General features: G+C 36.4%; 1 protein-coding gene across 1 annotated transcript in view; it reads right to left on the bottom strand.

The window, feature by feature from the left end:
- Positions 1–21,023, bottom strand: part of PTBP2 (polypyrimidine tract binding protein 2) — a 95,092-nt gene extending 74,069 nt beyond the window's left edge. The window contains exons 1-2 of the mRNA XM_021689948.2: positions 20,920–21,023; positions 19,157–19,187 (exon numbers count right to left, since the gene is read on the bottom strand). Coding sequence (XP_021545623.2) covers positions 19,157–19,187; positions 20,920–20,927 — 39 coding nt within the window. The 5' untranslated portion in view covers positions 20,928–21,023. The remainder of the gene's footprint in view (positions 1–19,156; positions 19,188–20,919) is intronic.
- Between the last annotated feature and the right edge of the window lie 356 nt (positions 21,024–21,379).

Here is a 21,379-nt window from a genome sequence, read left to right as displayed (position 1 = left end):
CCTCTCAATAGATGCAGAAAAAGCATCTGAGAAAGTACAGCATCCTTTCTTGATCAAAACTCTTCACGGGTATACGGATAGAGGGTACATACCTCAATATCATAAAAGCCATCTATGAAAAACCCACAGCGAATATCATTCTCGATGGGGAAAAACTGAGAGCTCTCCCCCTAAGGTCAGGAACACGGCAGGGATGTCCACTATCACCGCTGCTATTCAATGTAGTACTAGAAGTCCTAGCCACAGCAATCAGACAACAAAAACAAATAAAAGGCATCCGAATCAGCAAGGAAGAAGTCAAACTCTCACTCTTTGCAAATGATATGATACTGCATGTGGAAAACCCAAAAGACTCCACCCCAAAACTGCTAGAACTCATATAGGAATTCAGTAAAGTGGCAGGATATAAAATCAATGCACAGAAATCAGTGGCATTCCTATACACCAACAACAAGACAGAAGAGAGAGAAATTAAGGAGTCGATCCCATTTACAACTGCACCCAAAACCGTAAGATACCTAGGAATAAATCTAACCAAAGAGGCAAAGAATCTGTACTCAGAAAACTCTAAAATACTCATGAAAGAAATTGAGGAAGACACAAAAAAAATGGAAAAACATTCCATGCTCATGGATTGGAAGAACAAATACTGTGAAAATGTCAATGCTACCTAGAGCAATCTACACATTCAATGCAATCCCCGTCAAAATACCATCCACTTTTTTCAAAGAAATGGAACAAATAATCCTAAAATTTGTATGGAACCAGAAAAGACCCCGAATAGCCAGAGGAATGTTGAAAAAGAAAAGCAAAGCTGGTGGCATCACAATTCCAGACTTCAAGCTCTATTACAAAAGCTGTCATCATCAAGACAGTATGGTACTGGCAAAAAACAGACACACAGATCAATGGAACAGAATAGAGAGCCCAGAAATGGACCCTCAACTCTATGGTCAACAAATCTTCGACAAGGCAGGAAAGAACGTCCAATGGAAAAAAGACAGTCTCTTCAACAAATGGTGCTGGGAAAATTGGACAGCCACATGCAGAAGGATGAAACTGGACCATTTCCTTACACCACACACAAAAATAAGACTCAAAATGGATGAAAGACCTAAATGTGAGACAGGAGTCCATCAAAATCCTAAAGGAGAACACAGGCAGCAACCCTTTCGACCTCAGCCGCAGCAACTTCTTCCTAGAAACATCGCCAAAGGCTTTTAGGGAAGCAAGGGCAAAAATCAACTGGTGGGACTTCACCAAGATAAAAAGCTTTTGCACAGCAAAAGAAACAGTCAACAAAACCAAAAGACAACCGACAGAATGGGAGAAGATATTTGCAAATGACATATCAGATACAGGGCTAGTATCCAAACTCAATGAAGAACTTATGAAACTCAACACCCAAAGAACAAATGATCCAATCAAGAAATGGGCAGAAGACATGAACAGACATTTTTCCAAAGAAGACACATCCAAATGGCCAAAAGACACATGAAAAAGTGCTCAACATCGCTCGGCATCAGGGAAATCCAAGTCAAAACCTCAATGAGATAGCACCTCACACCAGTCAGAATGGCTAAAATTAACAATCAGGAAATGACAGATGTTGGCGGGGATGAGGAGAAAGGCGAAGCCTCCTACACTGTTGGTGGGAATGCAAGCTGGTGCAGCCACTCTGGAAAACAGTATGGGGGTTCCTCAAAAAGTTGAAAATAGAGCTATCCTACGACCCAGCAATTGCACTACTGGGTATTTACCCCAAAGATACAAATGTAGTGATCCGAAGGGGCACATGCACCCCGATGTTTATAGCAGCAATGTCCACAACAGCCAAACTATGGAAAGAGCCAAGATGTCCATTGACAGATGAATGGATAAAGATGTGGTATATATATATATACAATGGAATTTTTTTTTTTTTAAAGATTTTATTTATTTGACAGAGAGAGACACAGTGAGAGCAGGATCACAAACAGGGGGAGAGGGAGAGGGAGAAAGAGGCTTCCCGTGGAGCAGGGAGCCCGTTGCGGGGCTCGATGCCAGGACCCTGGGATCATGACCTGAGCCGAAGGCAGACGCTTAACGACTGAGCCACCCAGGCGCCCCTATACAATGGAATATTATGCAGCCATCAGAAAGAATGAGATCTTGCCATTTGCAACAACGTGGATGGAACTGGAGGGTATTATGCTGAGCTAAATAAGTCAATCAGAGAAAGACATGTACCATATTATCTCACTGATATGAGGAATTCTTAATCTCAGGAAACAAACTGAGGGTTGCTGGAGTGGTAGGGGGTGGGAGGGATGGGATGGCTGGGTGATAGACACTGGGGAGGGTATGTGCTATGTTGAGCACTGTGAATTTTGTAAGACTGTTGAATCACAGACCTGTACCTCTGAAATAAATAATACATTATATGTTAAAAAAAATAAAAAATAGGAAGGGAAGAACGAAGCCGGGGAAATCGGAGGGGGGAGACGGACCATGAGAGTCTATGGACTCTGAGAAACTGACTGAGGGTTCTGGAGGGGAGCGGGGTGGGGGCATGGGATAGCCTGGTGGTGCGTGTTGAGGAGGGCGCGTACTGCGTGGAGCATCGGGTGTTACACGCAAACAATGAATCATGGAACACTACATCAAGAACTAATGATGTAATGTATGGTGATTAACATAAAAAAAAAAGAAAAACTAGTATACATATGTAATATTTTGTTAATATTAGCAAGCGAAAATATTCAATGCACAAGAGGTACAAATATCAAATCAGAAAAATAAAAACTGTTAAGTATGAATTGAAAATAACAAATGAGCTCACAGTATTTGTCTTCAAAACACTGCTAGCTCTGTCCACTAAAAGAGCTTTTGAAGTAATAACAACCTAACAGCAATTAGCAACTTTGCACCCACATTATTGTGGTCTCTAAGGACCACTACCCACCCGAAGGAACCAGAATTTTCTTAAAGAAATGGCTAATTAAAGGTCTGGAACAAGAAAAGGTACTTCAAGCAAGTAAGTATCAAAGCCACCCATATTATGAGCTCTCATTGGCTCAAGATGAAACAAAGACTTTTTAATCATTGCTGTAATACTGGAAAATAAAGTCCTTGCCACCACAACGATTTTTTTTTTTTAAGATTTTATTTATTTATTTGAGAGAGAGAATGAGAGACAGAGAGCACGAGAGGGAAGAGAGTCAGAGGGAGAAGCAGACCCCCCACTGAGCAGGGAGCCCAATATGGGACTCGATCCCGGGACTCCAGGATCATAACCTGAGCTGAAGGCAGTCGCTTAACCAACTGAGCCACCCAGGCGCCCCACCACAATGATTCTAACAACAAAAAACCTCAGTGGCTACACTGGAGGTTACTACAGTACCAACTCATCAGGAAATGTTTTTAAATTCAAAATCTATCCTGTTTTCTTATAAAAAGGGTATTCCAGTATGACAAATATTTGATGTAAAGCCTTAACAGAATCATCTAAAATATGCAGGGGTAAAAAAGAATATCACCATTTTTGCAATGCCCAATGAAACTGCAATCATTAACTAATAAAACCAAGAAAGTGAAAGGATGATGGAGCGCTCTATTCTAGATGCGTCACACTGACAAAACCCGAACCTACTGATAAATGTTAACATCACAAAGAGACAGACATATTCCTCCTGGTGTGATACAATAGGAATTACATAGAGTGCACCTACAAAATATTCCTGCTAAAAATTAAGCCTGAATCTGATCAAGCCTCATCTCAGAAAACAGGATATGAGGAATGTATAAAATGACATGGAGGTATAATCACCGAAATCAACAAGGTGGGAAATCATACAGAATAGATGACCCAGTTTCTCTAATAATCAATAAAAGAAAAAGGGAGAGAAGGTAAATTGATTTATAGAGAGACTTAAAAGACTAAATAAATCATCACATTGACTTTCCTTGATTCCTGGTTTGAAAGGGGGAAAAAGACATTTCTGAGGCAATTGGGAAATTCTGACTACTATTGGAAATTAGGTAATATTAAGAAACTATCTTAAATTTTAAGTATAATAATGGTATCAATATCATCCTTAGGAGATTTTATCTGTTAGAGACACCCAATAAAGTATTTAGGGATGGTATGAAATTATCTGAGATTTCCTTTAATATTCTCCAAGAGAAAGGATTTGTGTATTACTGTACCATTGAAACTAATTTTGTGTATCTTGGAAGTTTAATAGGGAAGCTTAAAAAAATTAAAATGAAAAAACTGACACAAATACATGGAAAGACATTTTGTGCTCGCAGATTAGAAAAATCAATATTGTTAAAATGTTCATACTACCCAAAACAATCTACACATTCAATGCAATCCCTATCAAAATTCCAATGGCATTTTTCACAGACATAGAACACACAATCCTACTATTTGTATGTAACTGCAAAGGCCCCAAATAGCCAAAGCAATCTTGAGAAAGAACAACAAAGCCAGAGGCATCACACTCCGATTTCAAACTAGTAATCAAAACAGGATGGTACTGGCATAAAAACAAGATACATAGATCAGTGGAACAGAAATACACCCACACATATAGGGCCAATTAATTTATGACAAAGAAGCCAAAAACATAAAATGGGAAAACAGTCTCTTCAATAAATGATACCAGGAAAACGAAAGGGCTACATGCAAAAGAATGAAACTAGACTACTACCTCACACCATACACAAAAATTAACTCAAAGCATATTAAATACTTGAATATTCAAGACCTGAAACCATACAACTCCTAGAAGAAAACATAGGTGATAAGCTCCTTAACATAGTCTAGGTAATGATTTTTTGGATTTGACACAAAAGCAAACGCAACCTGAGCACCTACAGAATGGGAGAAAATATCTGCAAGTCATACACAGTTGTCCCCTCTTACCTATAATTTTAGTTACCCATGGTCAACCATAGTCTGGAAGCAGATGATCCTTCTTCTGAAGTACTGTCAGGTCAATACCATCCTAATCCTACATCACAATGCCTACATGGTTCACCTCACTTCATCTCATCACATAGCCATTTTATCATATCACCACAAGAAGGGTGAGTACAGCACAATAAGACAGTCTGAGAGAGAGATCAAATTCACCTAACTATAAATGGTACTATTTCATTATTGTTGTTAATCTCTTACTGTACACCTCATTTGTAAGTTAGTTTACCACTAGTATGCATGCACAGCAAAAAACACAATATATATAAAATTAGGTACTGTATAGGGGCACCTGGGTGGCTCAGTTGTTAAGCATCTGCCTTCGGCTCAGGTCATGATCTCAGGGTCCTGAGACTGAGCCCCACATCAGGCTCCCTGCTCAGCGGGAAACCTGTTTCTCCCTCTCCCACTCCCCCTGCTTGTGTTCCCTCTCTCGCTCTGTCTCTGTCAAATTAATAAATAAAATCTTAAAAAAAAAAAATTAGGGAGTTAGTTTTAGGCATCCACTGGGGGTCTTGGAATGTACCCCCTGGGAATAAGGGATACTACTGTATTTGATAATATCCAAAATATATAAAGAATTCATATGACTCAGAAAAAAATAATCTAATTAAAAATGGGCAGATGATCTGAATAGACATCCTTCCAAAGAAGACAGGCATATGGCCAATAGGTACATAAGAAAGTGCTCAACAGCACAAATCATCAGAGTAATGCAAATCAAAACCACAATGAGATATCACCTCACACCTGTTGGAATGACTATTATCGAAAAGACAAGAAATAAAAGTGTTGGTGAGAATGTGGAAAAAAGAGATCCCTTATGCGCTACTGGTAGGAATGTAAATTGGTGCAGCCACTATGTGGCTAGGTAGGAATGTAAATTGGTGCAGCAAAGGTTCCCCCCCCCCACAAACAAATTTTTAAAAGTATCATTATACAATCCAGCAATCCCACTTCTGGGAATTTATCTGAAGGAAAGGAAATCGCTATCTTGAAAAGATACCTGCATCCCCATGTTCACTGCAGAATTTACAACCAAAACATGGAAACTAACCTAAATGTCCGTCGATGGATGAATGGATAAAGACAATGTGGTGTGGAATACTATTCAGGCATTAAAAAAAATAAGGAAATCTACCATTTACAACAACATGGATGGGCCTTGAGGGTATTATGCTAAGTCAGAGAAAGACAAATACTGTACGTACATCTCACTTATATGTAAAATCTAATTTAAAAAAATAAAAACTAAACTCATAGATACAAAAAACAGATGGGTGGTTGCCAGAGGTAGAGGATGGACAAAATGGGTGGAGGTGGTCAAAACATACAAACTTGCAGTTATAAGATAAATGACTCCTGGGGATGCAATGTACAGCTTTGTTACCGTAATTAACAGTACTGAATTGTACACTTCAAAGTGCTAATAAAGTAAAATCTTAAAAAGTCCCATTATAAGGAAAAAAATTTTAATTATATGTGGTGATGGATATTAACTAAACTTATCCTGGTAATTGTTTCATAACATGCACATATATCAGATCATTATGTTATACATGTAAAACTAACAGTGTTATATGTCAATTATTTCTCAATTTAAAAAAAAAGAAAAAGAACTCTAAAAGCAAAAACTTATTGCCAGGGCACCTCGGTGGCTCAGTCATTAAGCGTCTGCCTTCAGCTCAGGTCACGATCCCAGGGTCCTAGGATCAAGCCCAGCATTGGGCTCCCTGCTCAGCAGGAGGTCTGCTTCTCCCACTCCTACTCCCCCTGCTGTGTCTCTGTCAAATAAACAAATTAAAAAAAAAAATCCTTAAAAAAAAAAAAAAACAAAACTTATTGCCGAAAGTATCACCTAATCTTCCTTAATCTTGAATGTATTTTTTAAACAAGAAAGTCAATGAGTTCAGGAGTCAAGGTGGACTACAAAACAAAATAAATCTAGCGTGAGGCAGAAAAATAATGATAAAAACAGAGATTAATGAATTATGGAAACAAAAAGTATAAAAGCTGGTTCTTTGTACAGACTAGTAAAATAAGGTCTCTGATAAGAGAAATAAACAGAATATCAATGTTTAATATTAGCAATACAAAGGGGAGAATTAACAAACGCTATACAATGCTGAGAAATCTGAAGCCCAGTGAAATATAATTTTCTAGAAAAGCACTGAATAAACCAGTGACTTTGGAAGAAACTGAACTATTTGTCAAAGAAGTATCCCTCTTTCCTCACCCTTTACATAAAAGCTGCTTAAATTCCTTGTAATATATAGGGGAAATGATGGGAAGTACGTATTGTGCTGATTAACTTGCGTAAAATCACTAGTAATCTATTTTCCTTTTTGCCTAAAGTATTAAGCATGACCTCTACAATTAGAGTAAATATTATGTGGAGGAGAAATTTTTCAAAGAAATGTTATAGTTCTCTCCCTTTGAGTTCAAGCATTGCCATCTTATTTTGTTGATAATGTAAATACTCCTCCAATTACCTTATAAACTTAGTGCAATTTATTCAAAACCCAAAAGGCTTCATGGAACTCAGCCAAAGGATCTTAAAATACACATGGTAAAGAAAACATTCTTCAAAACAATTTTGAAGAACAAAGTTGTGAAATTCACTCCGTAAGATTCCAAGATGCTATAATAAATTAAGACACTGTGGTACAGACGAATGAAACAGAACATATAGCTGAGAAACAGTTCCATGCATGTATGGAAACCTGACAGCTGACACTGCAGATCACTGGGAAAAAAACATGAACTATTCAATTAAGTTGGTACTAAATTTGTTATCCATAAGGGAAAAAAAAATCATTAAACCTTTATCACACACTATACAAAAATTAAATTCCAGATAGACTGAGGCCTTAAATGTGAAAATCAAAATTTCAAAACTTTCAAAATAAAATCCACTATATTAAGACCTTGAGTTAAAGGAAAATTTCTTAAAACCAAAACATAAATGTGATGTTAAAATTTCCAACTTCTTTTCAATAAAAAAACAAGCCATAGACAGGAGTTAATCATAGTATATACAAGTAACATGGCTTTAGTATCCACAATATATAAAATTTTAGTCACCCCCATCCTCCAATTATTTTAGAAGTTACATACCCTATTCCTGTTTTTACTATGCTGACCCTTACTTATCTGATTCACTTTGGACTTGAAATTTACATCCTCCAGACTGGTCATGTCCAGAAGAAATGTAAAATGAGCAACACATAAGATCTTGTAAATGTTCTAATAACCATTTTTTAAAAAGTAAAAAGGATACAAATGATATTTTATTTAATCCAAAATACTGTCAACATGTAATAGGTATAAAAATTACATTTTTTTAAATCATACTAAGTCTTGGAAATTTATGTGCATTTTACAACTGGAGATTAGTTTAGACTAGTTACACATCAAGTGCTCAATAACCATGTATGACTAGTGGCTACTATAATGGACAACACAGCTCAAAACAATACTAGAATCATCAGAACTTAAACATCAGTTACTCGACTACTCTCTTACATGTTATTATGATTTAAGATTTTTAGTTCTATTTTTTAAACCCCAAATCAAACAATCACTGCCATTACTCTTACACTGTCAGTAATTAAATTTACCCACAGTCTTACCAATTTCTTGGTTAACCTTACTTCTCCTACCTCAAACCTCCTTTCTGGAGTCACGACCTTCTTCCTGAAGTACAACCTCTAGAAATTCTTCAGTGGGTCTGTTGATCAATTTCCTCAACTGCCTTTGTTGGGGCAGAGGAAGGGGAAGCAGTGTTTCTGAAAATGTCACTATTTTGTTTTTCTCTTTAAATGATAATTTAGCTGATTATAGAATAATAGGTATTTTCATTCAACACGTCGAAGATACTATTTCACTATCTTCTGTACTGATATGTTGAAGAAGCATATTGTGTCTTTCCAGTTCTTATTCTTTCTTAAGAAATCTGATTTTTCTACGGCTGCTTTAAAGATCTTCTCTGTTGTCTGGTAGTCTGCTCTTTAACTGTGATGTGTCTAAGTTTTCCTGTGCTTCCTAAACCTAAGAATTCATGAAGCTCATCAATTTTGGAAAATTATGACTCTTTTAAACTTTCATATTCTGCTTCTCTGCAATCTTTACTTTCTCTTTCTGGTACTCTAATTAGATACGTGTTAGAATTCCTCTTCCTTTTCTCTGTATCTTTTAACCCCTCTACTATTTTCATCCCTTTGTTGCTCTGTGTTGAGTAATTTTTTTCTTTTAGTTAACCAATTCTCTTTAGTGTTATCTGACTAGCTGTTTTTAACGTGGACTCCAGGCTTTCTTAAAAATTAATGCACACTTGAGAGGGCGCCTGGCTGGCTCAGTTGGAAGAGCATGTGACTCTTGATTTGGGGGTCATGAGCCCCACTCTAGGCACAGAGATTACTAAAAAAATAATAAACTTTTTTAAAAATTACGTACACTCGAAACTAATACTGTAGGTTAACTACACTTCAATTTAAAAAAATTTAACTTTTAAACAATAAAAAACTTTGTCTCTAATAGCTATGTAAAAAATTTACATTATTTGGCATCTAGAGGTGCTCTTTCCAAATCAGGTACATAAAAAGCTATAGTAACAACCACGATCATCATGTGCCATTCTGTGCTAAATCTTAGGTGTTATTTTATCTCATCTTCAAAAGAACTTTTGAGGTAGGTCCTATTAAATTAAAACCATTTAAAAATTTGTTAAACTAAAGCTTAGAAATTACCTTTAATGTTAGAGGCCAAACCCTAGCCTCCTAGCAAATTCTAGATCACATGTTCTTAACCTGACAAGACCTCCATTGAAAAAACATTCTTGTTCACCATCAATAATTTCAGTTTACATTAAGTTTTAATATTGCGTTTCTATTATACAAATTTTAAGTGAACTTTAAGATACACTTCTTTTACATATCCTTTAAGAACACTGATGAAGAGATGTTTATTGAGCACAGACTATGCTGAGCACAAACAAGGTGAAAGAAGTTATTACAAGAAATATTATTGGCAATTACACACACACACACAAATCAGACAGCATATGTCTTCTAGTGGAAAAACATACCACAGCTTATAAAATATTACCAAAAACAGAAAGAGAATATGATAGTCTCTAGATCCAACACCAATGATACATGAACATTTTAAATTACAACATCAGAACACAATCATAGACGCAGACTGGGGCAACTCTGTGGGACCAACAAGTTTTCTTCAAAAATAAAATGCAATGTAAAACAAAACAAAACAAAAAAACCCATGGGGTGAAAGGAAAACTTGCAGATTAAAAGAAACAAAACAGGCATATCAATATATTGAATGTGTTCATCTTATTTGATCCTGATCTCCACCCCCCACAAAAAAAAAAACCTGTAAAAATACTATGACTTTTATGAGACAAGGAAAATTTTAACACAAATTTGGCACTTGATAACATTAAGGAACTGTTCATTTTTTTGTACATCCTAAGAGTATTGTTTAAAAAAAAAAAATAGGAAAGAGTCCTTATCTTTTAGAGGCACACCAAAACATTTACAAATAAAATAATACAGGGATGCCTGGGTGGGTCAGTCAGTTAAGCATCTAACTCTTGATTTCAGCTCACGTTATGATCTCAGGGTCGTGAGATCAAGTCCCATGTCAGATTCTCTCTCTCACTTAAAATTCTCTCTCCCTCCTTCTCCCTCTGTCCCTCCCCACCTTCTGGCACACTTTCTCTCTCTCAAAAATAATAATAATAATGAAAATAAAATAAATACAGTATTTGCAACTTGTCTCAAAATAATACAGGAGGAGAAAAGTAGAGTGGATATCACAAATTTTACCAATGGTTTATTGATGATTATTGGGACTAAGTGATAGATAAATAATCGTTCATGGTAGCTATTGTCTTTTTCTATGTTCAAAATTCACAAGTTATATAAAAAGAATGATTCTTGAAAAACACTTATCTAAGTTTTTTTTTGACATTTTATTACTTCTAAAGTAGAAATATTACTTAGCCATGTTAGCCCCTAATGCAGCATGTCTAAAACTAAATTAAGAAAGCTATTACACTTTAGCAACACAAAGAGACCAAATGAGAGATTAAAATATTAACATTTACAGAGACTCATTATTCTAATTCATAGCACTCCATGTAATACCAAAGCCAATCTTTTCAGAACTCATTCTCCAAATTCCAAAAACAGCATAACAGTGAGCTACTTTTATATATGGGAACTTACAGGTATACAGAGTAGTGCCTACCAGATGAAGTACAAATTTCATAACCTGCACTTGAGACCTTCTACAACCTATCTGCCATCTTCTCTTTCTCTCATGTCCAAATACAAACCCATATACAAACCTACTGGCACAAAAGCTGTTCAGTGGTTGTGAATTTGTGCCAGCCCATCAACACAACTTTGGCCATGTCATTCCCTCAACATATACTACTCACCTCCTATCCCAAACTATTTACACTGCCTATGTCACAACTCACTACTTTTGTTAAGTGTGCTCTGATCCTACCACACCAAACTAATCTCTCCTATCATGGCCATATGGCATATGCTTAAACCTTGTGTACTTATCTCTTCAACTATATGAGGTCCTAAAAGACACAGCTCTTTTGCATCTCCAGCAAAAAGGAAGAATGTTGTGAAATAAAATTGGTTTATCTTTTTATTGATAAGTGGCTCATGAGATTATAAGAATACTGAAGCCAGAGACCCTTTAGGAGTCATTAAATATTTACTGAGTATGTACTATTTAACATGTACTACTGATGATGGAGGAGCAGTAAAACTTATTGTTGTTGAATAATACCTACCTCTACCTTCAAGGAGTATGTATTCTTTCAGTCTCCTGAGTTACAAGTTAACAGTGTTGTCATTTAGTAGACACACTAAAAATGTCTGCAACTTGAAATTCTAATGTAAATACCTAAGCATGAATATCTATACAGCATTTTAAGAAATACCAGAATCTAAAAACCCCAACAAAACAGTTTTTAGTAACATACCTATTTATAAACAATGTTATGTTCAATCGTTACAAAAAGTAACAGTTGGCATTATTTCATTGCAACTATCTAAACAGCCAATGTTGGTAAATTCAATAGCTATATCAAAACTTCTACAATAAAGTCAGCACTTTCCAACCATGCTTTCAAAATACTAGTGAAATCCAACTTGGAAAATGCTAACAGCTTATTTTAACAACTATGTTCTTTATTAATTATCCAGTCTTAAAGGCTTCCTTTAGTTAACTTAGAAGAGAACTACTACAAATTTCACTATTTAAAATACCCATCCAAAAAGTTAACATTTTACCATACTGAGTATCATCCTGAATTACTATGCAATCCCTTCAGGCATTTTTGTTTTCTTAGTAACAGGCCAATTGTTTTGCAAAGATTTCACCGTGGCAAATGGTTAAGGGTATAGAAATGAAACCCTGATATTACTAATTACAAGGAATGTAAAAAACCATTTTAAAGAAATGCAACAAACCTCTTATTAAAATTCACAAATTTCCTTTTATACTCACTAAGCTAACCAAAGAGGAGTCTAAAATCAACTAACTACAGCAAATTTATAAAGATAATGAAAAATGAAATTTCAACATATCCTAAAGCTATAAAATTTGAATATTCTATATGTAGTGTAAATCAGTTAATGTTAACTGAAGACCTAGTTGTGAAAAATACTTTTTCTGCATAATCACATTTAATCTTCAAAACTATTATAATCCCATCTAAAAGACAGAAGAAACAGAAGCTAAAAATGTTTAAGATCAAATAAACTAAAAGAAGAAATTATACTACTTAATAATACAAATAAATCTATATGCCCAAAACTACATGAAGAAATTCAAAGGAAAAAAAATTCAAAGAATAAACTGAAAGAAAATGTACCTACAATGAATATACCAATTTTTATACAGAAATCTAACAAAGATGATCATTAAAATAGGTCAGGTATACAGAGGCAGTTCACAGGACAAGAAATATAAAGTCAAATTCTTAAAATCTCACCCATTTCAAAATATAAATTATAAAGCACTTTCTTAGCCTAAAATTTGCTAACATTCTAAATTTTTGTAAAACCCAGAATTGGGTAAGGGTGTGGAGAAACAGGTACTCCCATACACAGTTGTGGAAAACCATTTAGTGAAGAATCCTTTTGGCAATGTGGTTTTCATATACTTTTTAACTGTAAATTTCAAGTGACACAACATTTCTACTTCCATTGTAAATATTCCCAACACAGTCTTTAACTGCAAACTGGAATCAAACCATAATGCCATCAATGTAGGAACTACATTGTGGTGTGTCCACGTAACAAAGAATGAGGCAAATCTAGAAGTGCAGACCATATTATGTAATTTTTTTAAAAAGAAAAAAAAGGTGGACTTCTAGTTTCAGGCAAGATGGTGTAACATGCACCAGTCTGCCCTGTTGAAACAACTTTAAAAAAAATCACACATGATGTATAGAACAATGGTTTTCAAGACCACTGAAGATCAAACAATGATGAACAATGATCCCTGAAATTCAAAAAACAAATGAGGTGAGTCCATGACTGCCCCCAGCTTACTCTCTTGAGAGAAAGACCAAGACGTGGCACAGCTCAGGTGGAAAAAATGGCCAAACTTCAAAAACTCCCTGAGTTAAGTAAGAGGACATGAGTCCAAGGAGACCAAAGCAAGGAGAGTTTGTACGGCAGAGTACCAAAGAGAGTTGCACAGAGACAACTCTGGGAATCTGCAAAGAATCCCCCCTGGATATTCAATGCATACACATAACTATATTATGGGTAATACAGAAGATGTTTTTCTTATTAAGTCATGTTTAGAAGTTAATTGGCTGTTTCAATAAACAGTATAAAATTTATAACATCTATAGAAGTAAAATGTATGATAATGACAGCACAGAGGCCAAGAGAGGAAAAATAAAGTATTCTAATACTCATATAATTTATGTGAAGTGGCATATATATTCCTTGAGGGAAGACTGTGGTGAGTTTGAGATCTATGTTACAACTCCTAAAAACAGCCACCAATATAACAAAACAAAGAATTACAAGCTAATCAACTAATAAGAAATATAATGGAACTAAAAAAAAATACTCATCAAAAGAAAGAAAAAGGGAAGAACACAAGGCACAAAAAGAAAAACAGCAAAGTAGTAGTTTTAAAACTAACCATATTAGTCAAAAGAAGAGGGTGTTAAGTTGGATGTAAAAATCAAATTCCAACTTTATGCTATATACAAAAAACACATTTTAAATCTAAGGACACAAATAGGTTGAAAGTGAAAGAATGGAAAAAGATGTATCATGTGAACTCTATTCAAGAGAAAGCCAAGATGGGTATACCAATATCATAAAAAGTAGATTTTAAAGCAAAGAATATTACCAGGGATAAAAATGTTCACTACATAATAAAAAAAAGGAGTCAATGCACAAAAAGGACATAGTAATCCTAAACATTTATGTACTAACCATAAACTTCAAAAAAAATTAGTAAATAAAACAAAAACTGGTAGAAGTGCAAGCAGAAACAGACATATGCACAAGTAAAAGAGATTTCAATATCCTTCTCTCAATGTGCTAGCACAATAAAAAATCAGGAAGGACAGAAATCACTTTAATGTTATCAATAAACTTAATCTAATTGACATTTACAGAACATTACCCAACAGCAGAATATACATCCCTATAAAATACACATAAAACTTAAGATATATATTTGGGTCATAAAACAAGTCTCAACAAATTTATAAAAGATTCAAGTCTTAAAATATGTTCTCTAACTACAATGAAATTAAATTAGAACAACAGGAACATCTATGGAAAACTCCAAATATTTGGCAATAAATAACATACTTCTGAATAACACAGGGGTCAAAAAAGTATACCAGAATGTGTGTGAACTGAATGAAAAGAAGTGTGAATGTCAAAATTTGAGAGATGCCACGAAAGCTGTACTTAAAAGGGAAATACATAGCACTAAGCCTCTATATTAGAAAAGGTATGTCAATGATATCAGCTTCAACATAACTAAGTTGAAAAAGAAGAAATGCCAAGCAGAAGAAAACTAAAACAGCAGATATCATTAAAATAGGAAAACAAAAACTCAGTGAAACCAAAAGCTGATTTTTGGAGAATATTAATAAATTAATCTCTAGCTAAAGTGACAAGGGAAAAAAAAGACATATTATCAGTATCAGGAATGAGAGAAGTGACATCACTACAGAGTCTACAGATATCAACAGTGTAAAAAGGTTAATATCATAAACAACTTTATGCAAATAAACTCAGTAACTTGGATGAAACGGACTAATTCTATGGAAGGTACAAATTATCAAAGTTCACTTAAGAAGAAATAGAAAACCCAAATAGTCCTATATCTAGTTAAATAAATTAAAAGTGTCATTTAAAACTTCCACAAAGAAAACAAACATCAGGTCCACACAACTTCACTGGTAAATTGCCTCCAAACATTTAAGAAAGAAATAGTATCATTTAGGGTTTCACCCTGGTATCAGGAACAAAGTAAAGATGCTTGCTCTCATCACTTCTATTCAGCACTGTACTAGATGCTACAGGCAGGAAAAAAAATGGTATCCAGTTAGGAAATGAGTAAGATAAACGGTGTGTATAGAAAATCTGATGATATCTACAAAAAAGCTATTAGATCTAACAAGTGAATTTGGCAAGAGTAAAGAATACAAGAACATGCAAAAATATTTGTATTTCTTTGCACTAGTAACCACTAGAAACTGAGATTTTTAAAACATCATTTTACAACTGCACCAAAAAACACGAAATAGGGATAAATCTGACAGAAATGCACAAAAACTGTACTTTGAAAACACTGCTGAAAAAAATTAAAAGGAGATCTAGGTAAATGGAAAGTTAAATTGTGTTCATGAGTGGGAAAACTCAAGATTGTTAGGATGCCAATTTACCTCAAGTTCCTTTATACATTCAAGTTAATTCCAATAAAATCCCAGCAAGCTTCTTTGTAGAAACTGACTCATTTAAAAAAGGATATGGGGAGAGCCAAAACAACTTTGAAAAAGAACAAAGAGGACCACGACTGCTTGATTTCAAGATTAATATAAAATCATAGTAATTAAGACAGTATGTTTTTGGTATCTACAAGGACAAAAATGGATCAATGGAAAAGGATACAGTAGAGAAACAGAATCATACACAGATAGTTGATTTTTGACAAAGGTGCAAAGCCAATTCAATGAACAAAGGACAGCCTTTTCAACAACTGGTCCTGAAAAAAGTTTAAGTCCATACCCCAAAACAAAGTATGTTGACATATTTTGCACCATATTAAAAAAAATTAACTCAAAAAAACTTAAATAGATAACCAAAAACTAAAACTTCTATTAGAAATCAAAGGAGAAAATCTTTGTGACCTTGGGTTACGCAAAGATGGCTTAGATATGACACCAAAAGCATGAGACATACAAGATAAAATTGGTAAACTTCAGTTGATTAGAATTAAAAACTGCTGTTCTTCAGAAGACACTATTGAGAAAGTGAATACAAATAGTAGAAAATATTAACCATATATCTGATAAAGGACTTATAACAACCAGAATGAAAACCTCTTAAAACTCAACAGTAACCCAATTTAAAAAGTGGGCAAGAGATATAAAGATGCTTGCTTACTGTTGAGTTTTAAGAGGTAAAAAGCACATGAAAAGATAATTAACATCACAGACCTTAGAGAAATGCAAATTAAAACCACAAGGAGATTAACACTTCACACCTACCAGAATGTCTATAATCACAGGCACTGGAGAGAATATGGAAGGACTGGAAATCTCATACCCTACTGGTGGCAAGGTAAAAATAGTACAACCACTTTGGAAAATGGTCTGTAGTTTATTAAAACTTTAAAAAGTTAAAAAGCATATGCCTACCATATGATCCAGCCATTCCAACCAAAGGTGTTTCCCCAAGAGAAATGAAAGTTCACAGACTTTTTACAAGTATGTTCACAGTAGCTTTATTTACAATAGTCAAAAAACTGGCAACAACCCAAATGCCCATCAAGAGTTGAATGGATAAACAAATTGCTGTATATCCATAAAATGTAATATTACTAAGCAAAGAAAAAGGAATAGACTATTGATAAACAACATGGGTAAATCTCAAAATAATTACACTGAGTGAAATAAGACCAAAAAACAAACAAACAAAAAGGGTACATTTTGATTCATTTAAAATTCTAAAAAATGCAAACTAACCTATAGTGACAGAAAGCAATGGTTGCTTGAGGAAAGAAAGGCAGAAGGCAAGGATTACAAAAAGGCAAAGCAATACTTTAGGGGGTGATGGATGCTCATTATCTTTGCTGTGGTAATGGTCTCATAGGTGTATTCATATGTCAAAAAATTGTACACTTTAGATATGCACAGTTTACTTTAAGTCAAATTTTATCTCAATAAAGCTATTTTTTTAAAAAGGCAAGATGTCGGCCACTACACGTGGTATGAACCCATTTGTATAAATAAGCTAGGATGCTAATGTTTGATAATATACAAACTAATAACACTTCAGGAAAAAAATGCACCAGAAAAAATTTAACATAATCACCTACACCTGAGAAATAGGACTAGGACTCGGAGAAATACTTACCACTATGAATTTTTTTAACCATGCACATTAAAAAATATATACATACAAAAACTTAATTACTCGTACACAGGCATGACTCCCAAGCAAAAATTCTTAACCACTATCTCAGAATAAGTTCATAAAATGAAACTTCAGTTATTCAAATTTTTATATTAAACAATGGATTAAAAAAAAGGTTGGCAATTATTTTTACATCATTTTCCAATTTTTTCTCCTCGAACTACTAATACAGAAAACTGGTAAAACCAATAAACCATACCTGGACATCCAATTCTTTGTCTTCTCCTTTCTCTCCCCTCTTGTCTAAGGTCCTTCTCTCCTCATCCACTAACAGTGGACAACTCAGACTTGTATCATTCTTTCTTTTACAAAATTCCAGAGGATACCTATTTGGACGGTAACTATACATTCTGTATCTTGCACTCTTGACCTATTCCTGATTTCAAATCCTGCAACTACCTCAACTTAGAAAGTATCATTGCCAAATAAGAATACCTTCCCTAGAAAAGGCTCACTATTTCTCCCCCAATCTATGTAATATGAACTCAAAAAATAAGCCTAAATACTAAAGTATGGACAAACTTCTAGTGCATTATAGGGCAGAGAACATGAAAAAACAAAATAGCTCCTAAAGTATTCTAAAGAATTTCACATTGTTGTGGATGAAATTTTAAGAATTCTAAAAAATATTGTAAATAGTCACCATCACTACACTAAGGACACAGCCTCTCAAGACTACTCACACTTGAAAGGGGGAAATGTCATTCCATCAACAAGTATTTGTGTATGAGGCCTGGGAGATGTGCTAGGTTTGAAAAATTTAAAAAAAACAGAAGACAAGGACCATGCCCCAACAAGGTAGACAGGTTTGCAAAAAAATTTTTAACATATCACACTGTTAAAATAAGCAAGAACTCCAGGAAATAAAAAGCCTACGCAGGTCTAAAGGAGTTTTCCTGGCCAAAAAGTGAGGAAAGATTCCAAATGATCTCTACCATAAAGCCTATTTTCCTTTAATGGAAAGACAAACCAGCCCTTAACTTCTGACTCTAATTTAAAGCTAATTGCCTAAACAAGTAAGTATCAAGATAACTGATTTCTAATGTGGCTCATTACTGAAATACGTATTTTAGTATTCATAATCAAAAGTAAAAAAAAAAAAATCTCAGATTAATAGAATTGCATGATTAGGTCAAATCACTTATCTGTCCATTTAAAACCAAAATTTCCCCTCAGAAAATTGGGATATCATTTATAAAGTCACAAAAAGCCATGTCTGAAAACATTTTTCAACCGTGAACAGCGTCCATACCTACTTTAAAATGTTCTCAGACTGCCTTTCTAGAAAAACTTAGTTTTTGTCTATATAGATTATAAACTATATAACCCAACTTTTAAAATTCAACGAAACACTTTACACTTTTGTTAACTGTAACTTTCAAAAGCTAACTGAAAATTTTCATTAATGGTAACAGTAGATTCAGCAATTCAGTTTTCATCAGTTTCAATTTTTTCCTACCTTCACGCCAACTGCAACCTCAGTGACAATTCTGTAAAGAAAAAAATAGTTTCAACCTCATTATTTTTCTAATGATCATTGCTGGACTCTAAAACTTTTTAGGGTAGTTCATCATTCATAAATCCTCCAATCACCATGCAAATGGAAAACAAATACATAGATTGTCAGTGGACACTTCTTTGTACTATTTTCAACTCGGTTTTCTAGAAATTGCTTTCAAACTTGAGATATTCACTAAACTTCCGGTATTTTTTAAACAACCCTTTAAATATCAAAAGAACAAAACCCCAAGCAGTATAATGCCATTTCGGAAAAGCTTGTACACTTAGATTAATAATTTAAAACTTAAACCAACTCTTTAGTTATCTTGACAGAATTAGGAAACATTAATTCCACTACTAAGTTTTGTCATCAATTTCCATGTTTATCTGGTGAAACAGTGAACTTCTCCAGATCTATGTTTCATGGGGAAAACAATCTCTAGGATAATTTAAGTTTTGTTACTTTGTTAACTTTGATAAGGTCTTCCCTTAGTATCTTTTAAAAACACTAAACTCCCCCCCCCCAAAAAAACCCAAACACTAAACTCCAAACACTTAATCAAGATAAACTCATATTTTATTTGGCTCTTCATATTTTGTCACTGATTCTAATAAATGTGCTTTTTAAATGATAGTTTTTATACCCCCAGAAGGGCTGAATACAGCTGTATTTTCGCCCTCAAGGGTGCCTCTTTTCCAACAATTAGTTAAATCATTACGAGTCTTTTCAGATGTAGAGCATTAAGTACCAGGGAGACCCCGGTCCGAGTCATTTCCCAAAGCCCTTGCCTCACCTCACTCAGCATTCTATCTCCACTCGGGCTCTCAAAGATGCAGCACGGTTCTGTAGCTTTTTGTAGTTGTTTTTGTTTTTCCAGAAACTGGTCAAAGTGGCTTAAAAAAATGGCCCTGTGTTGAATAACTGCTCTTGTTTCTGCCATGGCTGTTGGCCTTTGCCCATGTGACTGATGTCGACCACAAACACTTGGTTTTTTAGATGATTTAATTTCTGGGCCCTCTTGCCAAGCCTTGAATATTCTTAGGCCCCCACGAAAAGGCATTTTTTCTGTCTCCCACCCCCACTACCAGACTCAACTGAAAACAAAGGAGTATGACATCTGCCTTCCCCCTTCCTCCCGCCGCCGCAGCCCTCCCCACCCCCCCACCCCCGCCTTCCCCAGCGGCTCCCACTTAGCTTTCCCCCGAGCTCCCGCCACCGGCATCTCCCCCAGCCAGGGCGGGCCAAGCGAGGCCGGGGAGGTTGGGGACGGCTGGGGTGCACACAGATGCCTCTCTTCTCTCCCCTAGCAACCCCCCACACAGGTTGGCACTACACTCGCTTCCACAGGCGCGGCTAACCAGGGTTCGGGTCCCAGGTTACGGATCGAAATGGCTCCTAGAGGGGGCAGGGACGGGCCAGACGTTCTGGGGTTCCCACCCCATCCCCCGCCGCCAAGCCCGTACCCGCTCCCCCTCCGGGGTCGCCACCCCCGCCATCGCCCCAATGCCTCTCCTGTCTACAAGCCCGCTTTCTTTCTCATTTTCTCGACCGGAGCCCGCCGGGGGAAGCGAAGGGAGGGGTGTGTGCGATGGGGCGGGGGTTGGGTAACGGCAGCCCAGCCCTGGGAGGGGCCGCCGGAGGATTTGTGGCCGACCCCGGACCGGGCCGAAGGACCGTCCAACTCCCCTCTTACCCACCTCCTCGCCGGCCCCATTACATACCCGTCCATTGCCGAACCGGACAAAGCTTCGCTCACAAGAACCGAGCCACGCAGCCTGCGAGACACACAAGCGGCGAGAAAATGGCGGCCAGGGCCCGACGGAAATTGCCGAAGGTGCCGGAGCGCACGGGGCAGCGCGCGGCAGCGGCGGCGGCGGAAAGAGCCGAGCGCGCCGGCGCCCGGCTGCGGGAGGCGAACGGCGGGGCACGGGGACGAGGGGGAGTGGGCGCTGCCGCCGTCGCTTCCTCCGCGCCGCCGCGCGCCTGGAGCCCTCCGCCCTCCGCCCTCCGCCCTCTGGGCTTGGGCCTGCTGCTGTGGAGTGCGGCGGCCTGGCTTCCTTCTGCACGGTCCTGTGAGAAGTCCCTGATGTCTTTCTTGGGAGGTGTGGGTGGTACACCTCTCAACCCTCCACACCCACTGCCCTGCACCTCAGGAGGGTGGTCCCGGGACCGTAGGAGTGT

This window comes from Neomonachus schauinslandi, chromosome 4, assembly GCF_002201575.2.
Source record: "Neomonachus schauinslandi chromosome 4, ASM220157v2, whole genome shotgun sequence".
NCBI classification, from domain to species: Eukaryota; Metazoa; Chordata; class Mammalia; order Carnivora; family Phocidae; genus Neomonachus; species Neomonachus schauinslandi.
Note: the sequence above shows the minus strand (reverse complement) of the source record. Positions and strands in the feature narration are given on the sequence as shown.